The sequence below is a fragment of the Pseudorasbora parva genome, chromosome 21 (genome assembly GCF_024679245.1).
Source record: "Pseudorasbora parva isolate DD20220531a chromosome 21, ASM2467924v1, whole genome shotgun sequence".
In the NCBI taxonomy this organism is placed as follows: Eukaryota; Metazoa; Chordata; class Actinopteri; order Cypriniformes; family Gobionidae; genus Pseudorasbora; species Pseudorasbora parva.
The window spans coordinates 40,340,811-40,354,215 of NC_090192.1; the positions used below are offsets into that span (position 1 = coordinate 40,340,811).

Genomic DNA, 13,405 nt, shown 5'->3' on the forward strand with positions numbered 1-13,405 from the left:
CATTAGATCAATTAGATTTATATGAAGATTAAAGGGGGGTGGGGGGGGGGGAATGCTGTTTCATGCATACTGAGCTTTTTCCACTGTTAAAGACTTGGATTCCCATCCTATACATGGACAAAGTGTAAAAAACGAATGTTGGACGTTTGATGGAGTATTTCTGTGTCAAAAATACTCCTTCCGGTTTCTCACAAGTTTCAGAGAGTTTTTTTCGAGTATGGGTCGGCTTGACGTTAATAGAGCGGAAGGTCCTTGTATGGGCCGTACGGGCTCTTCTCCCGGTAGGGTGCGCGCGCGCGCGACTAGAGCGAGAGAAGAAATGCACGCCCATAAACACTCTCAGCTCCAGATCCAGTCGTTGTTATAGTCCGCGCCGCGCTCCACTTTATTCCTATGGGTGACGTCGAGCGACTTCAACGCTTCAACACAGCATTCTGGGAAGGCAGCGCTGCATTTGAAACGATTTGAACGCAGAAATGACAGGAAGCTTCACAACATCGCTTCAGTCGCGTCTCAAAGTGGATCTCCACCGTTCACTGCTGTCAGGACTTCACCAAATCATACCAAAGAAGTGTGTTTTTGACGGAGCGGTCCCAGCGATAAAGGTTCGGTCCTGCTTTGGAAGCAGCCGGTGAGTAAAACTGCTTCAAATGTCTGTGCTGTCGGCTATCGTCGCGTGAGTAAACATCAGTAAACGACACGATCGCGTGCTTCGTCATTCAAATGCGCTAACGGACTCCATTGCTGTTCTCTGTATAACGTTACACTAGTCTGACGTGCAAAACCGCTTTGCTTGCTACTGCTAAGGTTTAGTCGCATACAATAGTCCATAAACCGAATCATGTCCTCATAAACTGCGAGTAAACACACAAATGTTGACAGGCCACTAAATACAGTCCATACCACAGAGACGGACGTCCTGCTGCTGCTGCTTCTCCTGTTCAGTTTATTTCAGCCTCTGGATGATTCTGGATCATTATCTGTATTAGCTGAGATAGCGATGGGCTTCTCCACGCTTGAGGACGTCACCGCTTTGTTCGCGCTCGTCATTCTTTAGCTCCGCCCACACGATACGCCTCCAGCCGCTCGTTTTTTTCCGGAAAGACTCGGTACAGCCCATATTTCTTTTATAATTATAATAAAACTAAAGACTTTTCGGAGATATGAAGGATGCAATACTACTCTATAGGTACTCAAGATTGACATGAGATTGACTGAAACTGAGTGTTTCACCCCCCCTTTAAAGTTGATGATCACGTTATTTTTCATATGCATATGATTACACGCGATAACTTGTTTTACTGCATCGTCCTCACGTGTGTTTTGGAGATTCAGCACTCATTCAAAACATGCGTAATAGCGCCCCCTAGCATTTGACAGTGAAAACACGGAAACACGGAAATGTACGTTTTTGGCCGGGAAACGTTTTCTCACAAATAATGGAAAATTACGTGTTTGGCAGGGAAAGAGTTAGTAATGCTCTCAAAACTGTTCAAGAAATGTTTTTTAAACGTTTTATTTGGACGTTCATCTAACTTTTTTTTTTTTTAATTACTAATTGTTTCAGAATGTTCCGAGAACATTCAAAAGTTCTGCATTTCTGGCTTTTTTCTCGCAATTGTAGTCTCGCCTAGTCAGAGCGGGTCTGAACTCCATCGCAGCTTTCATTGGTCGATGACCACCCAAGAGGACGCTTGACTGACATGTAACGCAACCAATCACAGCTCTTTTTGTTCAGCGTCTTGTTTAGCGGTGTGGGAATGTAAAGTCGATGTCCCTGTAACAACATCTACAAATGATTCATTCATGAACATTTTCCAAGAGGGGGTTTGTAGTCCCGGCATTTGTTCCCAGGCGGACCGTTAAAGAACGCAACCCACTCTTCCCGTAGAGATCCTGTAGAATTCAACCAATCAGACCACAAGTTCGAAACTCCTGAAGTGTTTCCAGATAAGTGTGCCACATACGCCTCCCGTTTTTAAGGGAGCACTCCAAACGCATGAAGTTGTAAAAAAATCAACTCTGATTGGAAAAGCGCCCGACATCATTGCGTTTATTTTCTGTTGTCCAATCGAATGAATGGAGAGGCGGGCCTTCCGTTGTGTTGACCGTTACCTTGATTTGACTGACTGATCGTTATCCGATCACACAGAGCATCTTTTTCATGTTCGAAAACACAGCGCACTGCTCTAAATTAAAAAAAGTCAACCAAAAAAGGCAGTGCAGTGCGCCTCGCGTTTTCAAACATGAAACGGATGTTCTGTGTGATCGGGGCCTAAGGCTGAGACTATTGCAATTCTGACTTTTTTTCTCTGAATTTCAACTTTTTTCTCTGAATTTCGACTTTTTTCTCTGAATTCTGACTTTTTTCTCTGAATTTAAACTTTTTTCTCTGAATTCTGACTTTTTTCTCTGAATACTGACTTTTTTCCCAGAATTTCAACTTTTTTTCTCTGAATTTCGACTTTTTTCTCTAAATTCTGCCATTTTTTCCCAGAATTTTGACTTTTTTTCTCTGAATTCTGACTTTTTTTCTCTGAATTCTGACTTTTTATCCTATCGCGTGCAGAGGGAGTTTGAAAGACGACCGTTTATCCGCCCCTCGGATTGAGCCGTCAATGGTGAGTTTACAGACCAAACATCTTGATGTGGGTCTGGCTTGTCAGGCTATGTAAACTCACAATTCAAGAAAAAATGTAGACATGAACTTGCAAACTGTGAAGTAAAAATGTCCATACAAACTGAGTCACTTTGAGCCTGTGACATGAACAAATCCTCAACACAGCAAGTTTCCATAATAGAACAAAACAAGGCAGACTCCAGAGTCTTCTAGTTCCTGTTTGGACAGGATGTCGACTGTTGCACAACAATGATTATGTTTCAGCTGCCAAATTAATGACTTCTGTCATACTCTGGGTGAGTTAATGTAGTGTGACCCTCGGATAAGGACTTGAGAGGGACAGACTGACATTATTAGTTTGACAATCCAGGAAAGTGAAAGTATGGTCAGTGCTGATGGGCATGTGAATCTTATGTAAGAGCTGGAAACTACAGCTGTTTGACAGTTGAACATGTCCGGAGGGCAGCAGATAATCAGTAAACTCAGATTTATTCAAAGTTTGAGCACGCCATTGTAATGAGCATTGTAGTGCTGCTGGAAGCAACGCTGGCTGTGTCCCAAAACCCTTGAGCTGCAAACCTGCATCTTCATGTGATGTGAGCGAGCACACACTCTCTGTGTACTTCTGATGTCCCGAAATACTCTCCATATTAGGAGTCGTCTAATGATGCCATATGTCCATAAAACTCTGAATATGTTTGGAGAGCAACTATGATGCCCAAAAATTTATTCTTGCAATTATGACTTTTTCCCCCATAATTTGTAGTTTGCTCATCATTTTGACTTTTTTTTCCCAGAATTCTGAGTTTATATCTCGGAATTATTATTATTTTCCAAGAATTCTGAGTTTATATCTTTGGAATTATGACTTTTTTCCCAGAATTCTGAGTTTATATCTCAATCAATCAATCAATCAACTTTATTTATATAGCGCTTTTACAATCACGATTGTGTCAAAGCAGCTTCACAGTGTCAAACAGGATAATATTGCGACAAAATTAGATTTGGCTGTACAGTCGTACTGGAGAAAACAGTGATGTTATCAGCTTATTTTAATTTATCATATAGCGACAATGTTGGCAGATCAGTATTATAGTTTATAGAATTAAATAAGACCTAATTCATACATTTTATTTGTATAATAAGTTGAATAACTTTAATCATATTTTTAGTGTCCCCAACTGAGCAAGCCAAGCCAAAGGCGACAGTGGCAAGGAACCAAAACTCCATCGGGGCGTGATGGAGAAAAATAAACCTTGGGAGAAACCAGACTCAGTCGGGGTGCCAGTTCTCCTCTGGCCTATTAACACACCGTGTAAGATTATTATTCTGGCAACCTTACAGTTGGGAAATCATATTAGATCGGATTATTCAAAATGTTCAGGGTATCACGGAAGAGACAGATTTATTTAGGATGGGGCGTCGATTACACAAGAGTATGAATACATAAAGATCGGAATTATTGCGCCGAAGACGGGTTTTGAGCATGTCGTGCCAGTGAGGCAAATTCAGAGGAGACACCATTTGACACGGCTCAGCAGACACTCCAGGATGAGCTGGTCATGTCCAGGCAGGTCCACCATCCGATCCGGACAGGGCCCAGATCCGGGATAAACCTCGGGATAAACAGAGAGACTAACATTAGCGTAGATGCCACTCTTTTTATGATGTAACGAGTACATCAGGTGTTATGGGAAGTGTTCCCGGTTCCGGCTGACCTAGTTAATGCAGCCTAACAATCAGTCAATTGAATTGAATAATGAAAGTTAAAAATGTTCTATGTGTATGTCATTGTAAAGAGGTGTGTTTTTAGTCTAGATTTAAACTGACAGAGTGTGTCTGCTTCCCGAACAATGCTATGAAGACTATTCCACAATTTAGGAGCTAAATAGGAAAATGATCGACCGCCTGCAGTTGATTGATATTCTAGGTATTATCAACTGGCCAGAGTTTAGAGACCGCAATCGACGTGATGGAGTATAATGCGTTAAGAGCTCGCTTAAGTACCGGGGAGCTAAACTATTTAGTGCTTTGTAAGTAATAAGCAAGATTTTAAAATGTATGCGATGTTTAATAGGGAGCCAGTGCAGTGTTGACAGAACTGGACTAATATGATCATACTTCCTGGTTCTAGTAAGAACTCTAGCTGCTGCATTTTGGACCAGCTGGAGTTTGTTTATTAAGCGAGCAGGGCAACCACCCAGTAGAGCATTACAATAATCTAGCCTTGAGCTCATGAACGCATGTACTAACTGTTCAGCATTTTGCATTGAAAGCATGTGTCGTAATTTAGATATATTTTTAAGATGATAGAATGCGGTTTTACAGATGCTAGAAACGTGGCTTTCAAATGAAAGATTGGTATCAAAGAGCACACCCAGGTTCCTCACTGATGACGAGGGCTTGACAGAGCAGTCATCAAGTGTTAGACAGTATTCTCGGTTACTACTTGTGGAACTTTTCTGTCCAATAATTAAAAATTCAGTTTTATCTGAATTAAGTTGCAGAAAATTACTATTCATCCAATTTTTTATATCAGCTATGCATTCTGTTAATCTTGTGAATTGGTAGGTTTCGTCAGGGCGTGAGGAAATATAGTGCTGAGTATCGTCACCATAACAATGAAAACTAACGCCATGTTTCCTAATGATATCTCCCAGTGGTAGCATATACATGGTGAAGAGCAGCGGTCCTAACACTGAGCCTTGCGGTACCCCATACTGAACTTGTGATCGGTGTGACATCTCTTCATTTACTGCTACAAACTGATAACGGTCAGATAAGTACGATTTAAACCATGCCAAAGCAGTTCCACTAACGCCAACATAATTTTCGATTCTATTCAGAAGAATATTGTGATCGATAGTATCAAATGCAGCGCTAAGATCGAGTAACACTAATAGAGAGATACAACCACGATCAGATGATAAGAGTAAATCATTTGTAACTCTAATTAGAGCAGTCTCAGTACTATGATACGGTCTAAATCCTGACTGGAAATCCTCACATATAACATTTCTTTCTAAAAAGGAACATAATTGTGAAGACACAGCCTTTTCTAGTATTTTTGATAGAAACGGTAGATTCGAGATTGGCCTGTAATTGACTAATTCTTTAGGATCAAGTTGCGTTTTTTTAATAAGTGGTTTAATTATAGCCAACTTAAAAGTTTTCGGTACATATCCTAATGTCAAAGATGAATTAATGATATTAAGCAGAGGATCTATGACCTCTGGAAGTATCTCTTTTAATAGCCTAGTCGGTATAGGGTCAAGCATACATGTTGTTGATTTTGATGATTTTACAAGTTTAGCCAGTTCTTCTCCTCCTATAGTAGTGAATGAGTGTAATTTTTCCTCAGTGACCCTACAATGCTCTGTCTGAAGTGATACTGTAATAGACGGCTGCATGGTTATAATTTTATTCCTAATATTATCCATCTTACTAGTAAAGAAGTTCATAAAGTCATTACTGCTGTGTTGTTTACAAACATCAGAAGCTGAAGCTTTATTTTTTGATAATTTAGCCACTGTATCGAATAAATACTTACGGTTGTGTTTGTTTTCTTCTAAAAGAGTTGAGAAATAAGCAGATCTAGCAGTTTTTATGGCCTTTCTGTATGCAATCATGCTCTCTTTCCACAAATTGCGAAAAACCTCTAGTTTTGTTTTCTTCCAGCTGCGCTCCATTTTTCTGGCTGCTGTTTTAAGGGCCCGAGCGTGCTCGTTGTACCACGGCGTTGGATTATTTGCTTTAATCTTCTTTAAGCGCTGGGGAGCAACTATGTCTAAAGTGCTAGTAAAGAGAGAGTCAATAGTTTCTGTTGCAGCATCAAGTTCATCTTGGCTATCTGTAATGCTGAGGAGATGGAACTGATGAGGAAGATTATGTACAAAGCAATCTTTAGTCGCAGCGGTTATCGTCCTGCCATATTTGAAGCGAGGGGATGGCTTTGCAGCCTTAGGTAAATTAAGTATACATGATATTAGGTAATGATCTGAGATGTCATCGCTCTGCTGCAGAATTTTAACAGTATCAACATTTATTCCATGTGACATTATTAGATCTAAAGTATGATTAAGGCGATGAGTGGGTCCTGATAGGTGTTGTCTAACTCCAACAGAGTTTAGAATGTCTCTAAATGCCAATCCCAATGCGTCTTTTTCATTGTCTACGTGGATATTAAAATCCCCAACAATTAGTACTTTATCTACAGCTAATACTAACTCCGATACAAAACCAGCAAATTCTTTGATAAAGTCTGTATTGTGCCCTGGTGGCCTGTATACAGTCGCCAACACAAATGTCAGAAGGGATTTATCATTTACACTACACAGCGTTACATAAAGCACCAAAACTTCAAAGGAATTATATTTGAAACTAGACTTTTGAGTAATACTGAAGATATTATTATAAATTACAGCAACCCCTCCCCCTTTACCTTTCAGACGTGGCTCATGTTTATAACAATAATCTCGGGGGGTGCACTCATTTAAAGTAGTGTAATCATCAGGTTTTAGCCAGGTTTCTGTCAAGCACAGCACATCTAAGTTATGATCTATAATCATATCATTGACAACAAGCGTTTTTGGCGAAAGGGATCGAATATTCAGCAACCCAAGCTTTATCAATTGTTCATCCGTATTATATCTGTTGTTTATTTGTTGGACATCAATTAAATTTTTACTGTTGAATGGTTTTGATGGTTTTTTGTATTTACTAATTCGGGGAACAGACACAGTCTCTATGTGATAATATCTAGCTGAAAGAGTCTCTATGTGCTGGGATTTAGCTGACTTTGGTGACGTGAGACAGCTAGCAGACGGTTGGTTTAGCCAGTTTGTCTGCTTCCTGACCTGGGCCCCAGTGAGTCAAGGTTTAGCTCTAAGACTATGTGCCAAATTACTAGAGAGAAGAGCATATTCTTACCATATCTCTGAATTTTTACTTTTTTCCCAAGAATTCTGAGTTGATATCGCGGAATCATTACTTTTTTTCTTGGAATTTTGAGTTTATATCTTGGAATTAGGACTTTTTCCCAAAAACTATCCCAGAATTCTGAGTTTACATTTCATCATTTTTACTTTTTTCCCAAGAATTCTGAGTTGATATCGCAGAATCATGACTTTTTTTCTTGGAATTTTGAGTTTATATCTCGGAATTATTACTTTTTTCCAGGAATTGAGTTTATATCTCGGAATTATGACTTTTTTTCTTGGAATTTTGAGTTTACATCTCTCATTTCTGATTTTTTTTCTTGGAATTTTGAGTTTGGATCTTGCAATTATGACTTTTTCCCCCAGAATTCTCAGTTTACATCTTACTACTATAACTTTTCATTTTTTTTCTCTGAATTCTGAGTATACATCTCGCAAATATTCCTCTTAGTGTGGCATATTTTGTACATGCCCAAACCTCTGTCTATGTTTGAAGAGCAACTGTGATGCCCAAAAAATCTGCTACTGTGATGGCCAAGAGTACGGCAAGACACTTGCCGTTGTTTTTCATGCACTGATCAATTATTAGATTTTTATGGAAGTAAAACTGTGCCACTGGATTTTGAATTCTAATTTTTAGCACTGATTTTTTTTACATCGAATTTTTAACACTGAATTTTATCTTGCATCTAAATCAGACTTTGAATTTTAAAAGCCATCGAATTTCTAGCTCTGTTTTTTTTTGCCTATGACATTTTTTCAATGTTTTAAAAAAATTCAGTGTAAAAAGAAATTCAACGTCTCAAAAAATTCAGTGTAAAAAAATTCAACGTCTCAAAAGATTCAGTGTAAAAAAAAAATAATGTCTCAAAAGATTCAGTGTAAAATAATTCAACGTCTCAAAAATTTCAGTGTAAAAATATTCAGAGTCAACATCTGGGTAACCAAGGAGAAGCAATCGATCCCTGTATCAAATCATCCAACATCCAGCCAATCATTTACGCTCCATTGGTCATGAGTAAACTCACCGAAGCGCCATCGTGTGTGTTCTGAGCCATGCTGCTGAGCTCTGGAGCTCACCTGAAGTGAACTTCCCTGCCTTCCTGTTTCAGCGTCACATGACCAATGGAGCGTAAATGATTGGCTGGATGTTGGATGATTTGATACAGGGATCGATTGCTTCACCTTGGTTACCCGGATGTTGACTCTGAATATTTTTACACTGAAATTTTTGAGACGTTGAATTATTTTACACTGAATCTTTTGAGACATTAATTTTTTTTTTACACTGAATCTTTTGAGACGTTGAATTTCTTTTTACACTGAATTTTTTTTAAACATTGAAAAAATGTCATAGGCAAAAAAACAGTGCTAGAAATTCGATGGCTTTTAAAATTCAAAGTCTGATTTAGATGCAAAATAAAATTCAGTGTTAAAAATGCGATTTGACTTTTGTAACTTTAGTTAGTGTGTAATGTCGCTGCTTGAGCATTAACAGTCTCTGCAAAGTTACAGCCCTGAAAGTTCAATGCAAACGGAGATATTGTCTTTTAAAGTTACGGCAGTGTATTGCCTACAAAAATGGCCGCTTTGGACTACAACGAGCTTCTTCCTGGGTTGGTGACATCATAAACCCTCGCTAGTCTCCGCAGATGTGACTTCTGCCCGTAATGGGAAGGGGCGTGGCCTTAACCTGTGCTTGGCACTTCAGCGAATAAAAATACAGGACACTACATTTGGCCATCTGACCAATCTAAGACCATTGTGTTTATCAGAGGGAGGGGCTTCATAGAAGCAGGAAGCAAACGAGCCGCTCAAAGGACAGACAGCGGTGTGGAATAAAGGGAGAATAGAAGAAAAATACAGCGTTTAAAAACAAAAAAAAGTATTAAGACATGTTATACTGCGCCCCATAAACACAACCAAGCCTAGAAAAAAAACAAAGAACCAACACTTTAAAAAAATGCTGCACATCTATTCATGCACAAAAAAATGCACTAGTTTTGCATCTCACTGGGTTCTGAGACTGTAAGCTGCACACTCTTATGAGGCCCAAGGTTGAAGCAGGTTTTGAGGCTGGTACTTACCAGTCCATCACAGTTACTGATGGCCACCGAGGCCCTCGGCATGTCCGTTACATCCCCAGTAAACACACAGTCTCCAAGCATCCGCTCTTTGGCCCGTTCCTCAAAATCCTCCTGCCACTGAACAAAAGCTCCAGGGGCCACAAGTCTCCTGTTGGCCCTCAGCCGCAAGTGCAGCTCTTTTCCAAACACAGTGACGTTGAAGAACAGCTGTTGCCCGTTGAGGGCCGCGTGAGGCGTAACGGGGGCGTCGCGTGGGACCCGTTTCCTGCCGGATGGAGACGCTCTCGCTGAGAGCACGTGAGACACGAACCGGCCCCGCGCGTCCGAACTGAACGGGACCATCAGCCCAAACTCACTCAACTTACCGGAGAGATTCCCTGACAGAAACAAACAAGATTTGATTACTTATTATTGACTAATAAAAACATGAGACCAAGCAGCCAACTGACAGATATGCAAATGTAAAAATAAATAAATAAATAATAAATGAATGAATGAACAAATATAAAATGCATGAATAATTAACTAAAAAAAAAGGGGGAAAGGAATGTTTAATGAATACAAAACGTTGGTTACACTTTATCTTAGGGTGACTTGCATTGTAATTATACATTTATGTACTGAGTAATATTGAGCAGCTACGTACTTACCATAGGGTTTGGTTTAGGGTTAGTCGCATGCAATATGTACATTAAAATAAAGTTTTACCCTATTTATAGAGTATGAATGAATATGCATGCACAAATTCACAACTAATTACGACTTAATCGACTAAACTGACTAAATAAATATTAAATGCATGATAAATTAGCTAAAAGAGGGGAAATGGAATGTCTTATTAATATAAAAATAGACATGCATGCACAAATTTGCAACTAATTAAGACTTAACCATGAGTTCCTTTAAATGAGTAGATATGAAATGTATGATCTATTAACTAAAAGAGGGGGAAGGGAATGTTTTATGAATTTAAAAAATAGACATATGCATGAACATGCATGCACAAATTCACAAATAATTACGTGTGTTTAATCGTGAGTACATTTAAGTTAATACATTAATATGTAATGCATGAACAATTAACTAAAAGAGCAATGTTTTGTGAATATGAAAGAAGACATGCATGAACGTGCATGCACAAATTCGCATGCACGGAGAATTTTGACGACTTAATCCCGAGTTCGTTGTTTATAACTCGCTAAAAGTTCCTTTGTGGAGATCATCCAGCTGTGGAATATTACTGTTCACACTGAAAAACAAAAATAAAGTCGTAGCCATCAGCTTCTCTTACCATGAGATTTTGCAGCCTGTCTATAGTCCAGAAATAAGAGGTTTATCGTACAGTACATAAATAGATAAATATAATCCATAGCTGCCAATGCACGAGACTTTTCTTCTGGAAGTAGACTGTAAACTCTCTTCCTGGACGCGGTTCATGGGGAACAGTGTGTTTGAGAAAGTTGCGAGGATCTGCAGAGCATTGCGAGTGTGTGTCACTCCGAACGGAGACACGGAGAGTTTGTGCAGAGTTCTGATGGACTGAAGTGGACTCAGACTCAGACGGGACGTCCCATCACTGACGACAGCTCGAGCAGAGCCCGCCTGAAGCTCCACACGTGCACGAACGGGAACTATGCTTTTGATCAGAGGGAATTCAATGGTTTAGAGTCTTTGGAAAGTCTCCGTGCCGCTTTTATTGAACTCTTTCGCGCAATTACACTGCGGGGGGGAAAAAGCCAACTTTTGTAAAAGGCATTTAAAGAAACAGGTCGCCCAAAAAAACAAAACAAAACAAAAAACACGAAAGTTGTGTCATCATTTAAAGTAAGCCATCAAAACAGTATACACTATATTCATAAGGAAATAGAAGTCCTTAAAGGGATAGTTCACCCAAAAATGAAAAATCTGTCATTGGAACTGTATGTAAGAAATGTATTTCAATTAATCATATGAGTGTCAAACTGCTGAAATCACGTGACTTTCCGAATCGTGAATCGATTCATTGATTCATAACGATTCGAAGCTTTGTTCTGAAATCGGCCATCACTCTATAAGTCGTTATTTAGTGTTTTTGCGCACTAACTCTATTCTGGCCTCTTCATCAATGATTGTAGAGCCGCTGTAGTGAGATGGGCTTTGTAACGACGTCTTTAGTGCCTTTATGGGTCTTGAGAGAGGAAATGACATTGGTGTCAATGAAGGCCTTTCTGAGCCATCGGATTTCAACACTAATATCTTCATCTGTGTGTGAAGATGAGCGGAGGACTGACGGCTGGCCAACCACAGGAGGAATTAATCACACAATTTACATTTATGGCTGAACTAACCCTTTAAGACAGTTTGAAGTGCAGCTCCCTCTACTGGACAAGGATACAGGCGCGCCAGTGCCATTTTTTTTGGACTAAATTAGCTGAAGGATAGATTGTGATTAGTGACAGAACAAAAAAGATCAACTCCTTCCAGGAGCCTACAAGTCAATTACAACCAAGCAAGCAAGACAGCATCTAAAAAATCAGACGATTTACAGTACGAGAAGCCTCCAGCAACACTCTTGCCCATGCACACGTCTGCTTGTTAGAGCCTGGTCATGCAAGTTCACATGCAATCAGCCGTTTCCCACACACACACACACACACACACACAGCCTTGTGGAGCAGATGCTGGAGCTTCAGAGGACTGACTCAGGTGTGACTCAGAGATGAAGACGCTCAAGCCACAGTCATCCTCCTCCAGCTGAACTGAGTCACACACACAGCCCTCAGTGATTGTTTTGTCCAGCATTAACAGTCCAGGAAGCCTCCCTGGTTGGTTTTATGTTAGTCATTCATTAAGGGAGTATAGTTCAGCCAAAATGAACATTTTGTCATCATTCACTGACCCTCGTGTCGTTCCATCCCATGCTATTTTCTTTCTGCTCTCCTCTTTTATACCATATCAGTCGCACCACAACTCGTATGATATGTTTATGGTTTTTAATGTATTCTTTGCTGCTTTGCAGCATAAATCACAATTTGCTTCAATTGTAAACAGCAACGTAAATATTCTGCTTATGTAAAATTGGAATAAGATGAGACAATATAAACAATTTTTAATGAGTGCCGATCATTAACACAATCACTAGTCGCTTCTAAAAATGTCATGTATCATATTTGATATGCATATTTCCTAGGCCTCTAAATGATAAACATGATTAAAACTTCGCTTAAAAAAACGTCACACACAATCGATCACATGCATTCTGCCGTCAGTATAAATATCAGCCTTTGGACCTGATTTTGAACCTCTGAATAAAGTTGAGCTGTAGTTTTCTCCAAACTCTCACTATATCAGACTATATGAGCCACAAAAGCCTGATGGATTAAATATGATACTCTACATAATCAATGATATTCCATTTAATGTTCAATTGTTCCATGATCATGTTTCAATTGCTAAATATTTTTCACATTACAAGGATCCAATGTTCCAATTTCCCACATTTAACAATATTTAATATCTTTAATTTCAGACTTTTGTTTCTTTTGTCAGGCTTTACAGAGATGAAGTCAGCTCTCTCCCCTAAAGGTGTCCCACCTGAGTTCTCTGTGATTCAGAAACCTCCAGGCATTGTCATGTTCAGTGTGTGTTAAGCATCACCAAATGAAAGTGCAAAACTTTTTTAAACCAAATCCTCCAAACACTCCCCCTGTCTGTCATTGCTCAGATAGCCCCGCCCCAAACTCGCCTCATTGGTTGAGCTAGAAATTGACATGCGAACACCA

General features: G+C 39.5%; 1 protein-coding gene across 2 annotated transcripts in view; it reads right to left on the bottom strand.

Moving 5' to 3' along the window:
- Positions 1 to 11,314, bottom strand: part of LOC137056308 (A disintegrin and metalloproteinase with thrombospondin motifs 14) — a 137,246-nt gene extending 125,932 nt beyond the window's left edge. For both annotated transcript variants that reach the window (XM_067430351.1, XM_067430350.1), the window contains exons 1-2: positions 10,936 to 11,314; positions 9,645 to 10,021 (exon numbers count right to left, since the gene is read on the bottom strand). In XM_067430351.1, coding sequence (XP_067286452.1) covers positions 9,645 to 10,021; positions 10,936 to 11,014 — 456 coding nt within the window. In that variant the 5' untranslated portion in view covers positions 11,015 to 11,314. The remainder of the gene's footprint in view (positions 1 to 9,644; positions 10,022 to 10,935) is intronic.
- Between the last annotated feature and the right edge of the window lie 2,091 nt (positions 11,315 to 13,405).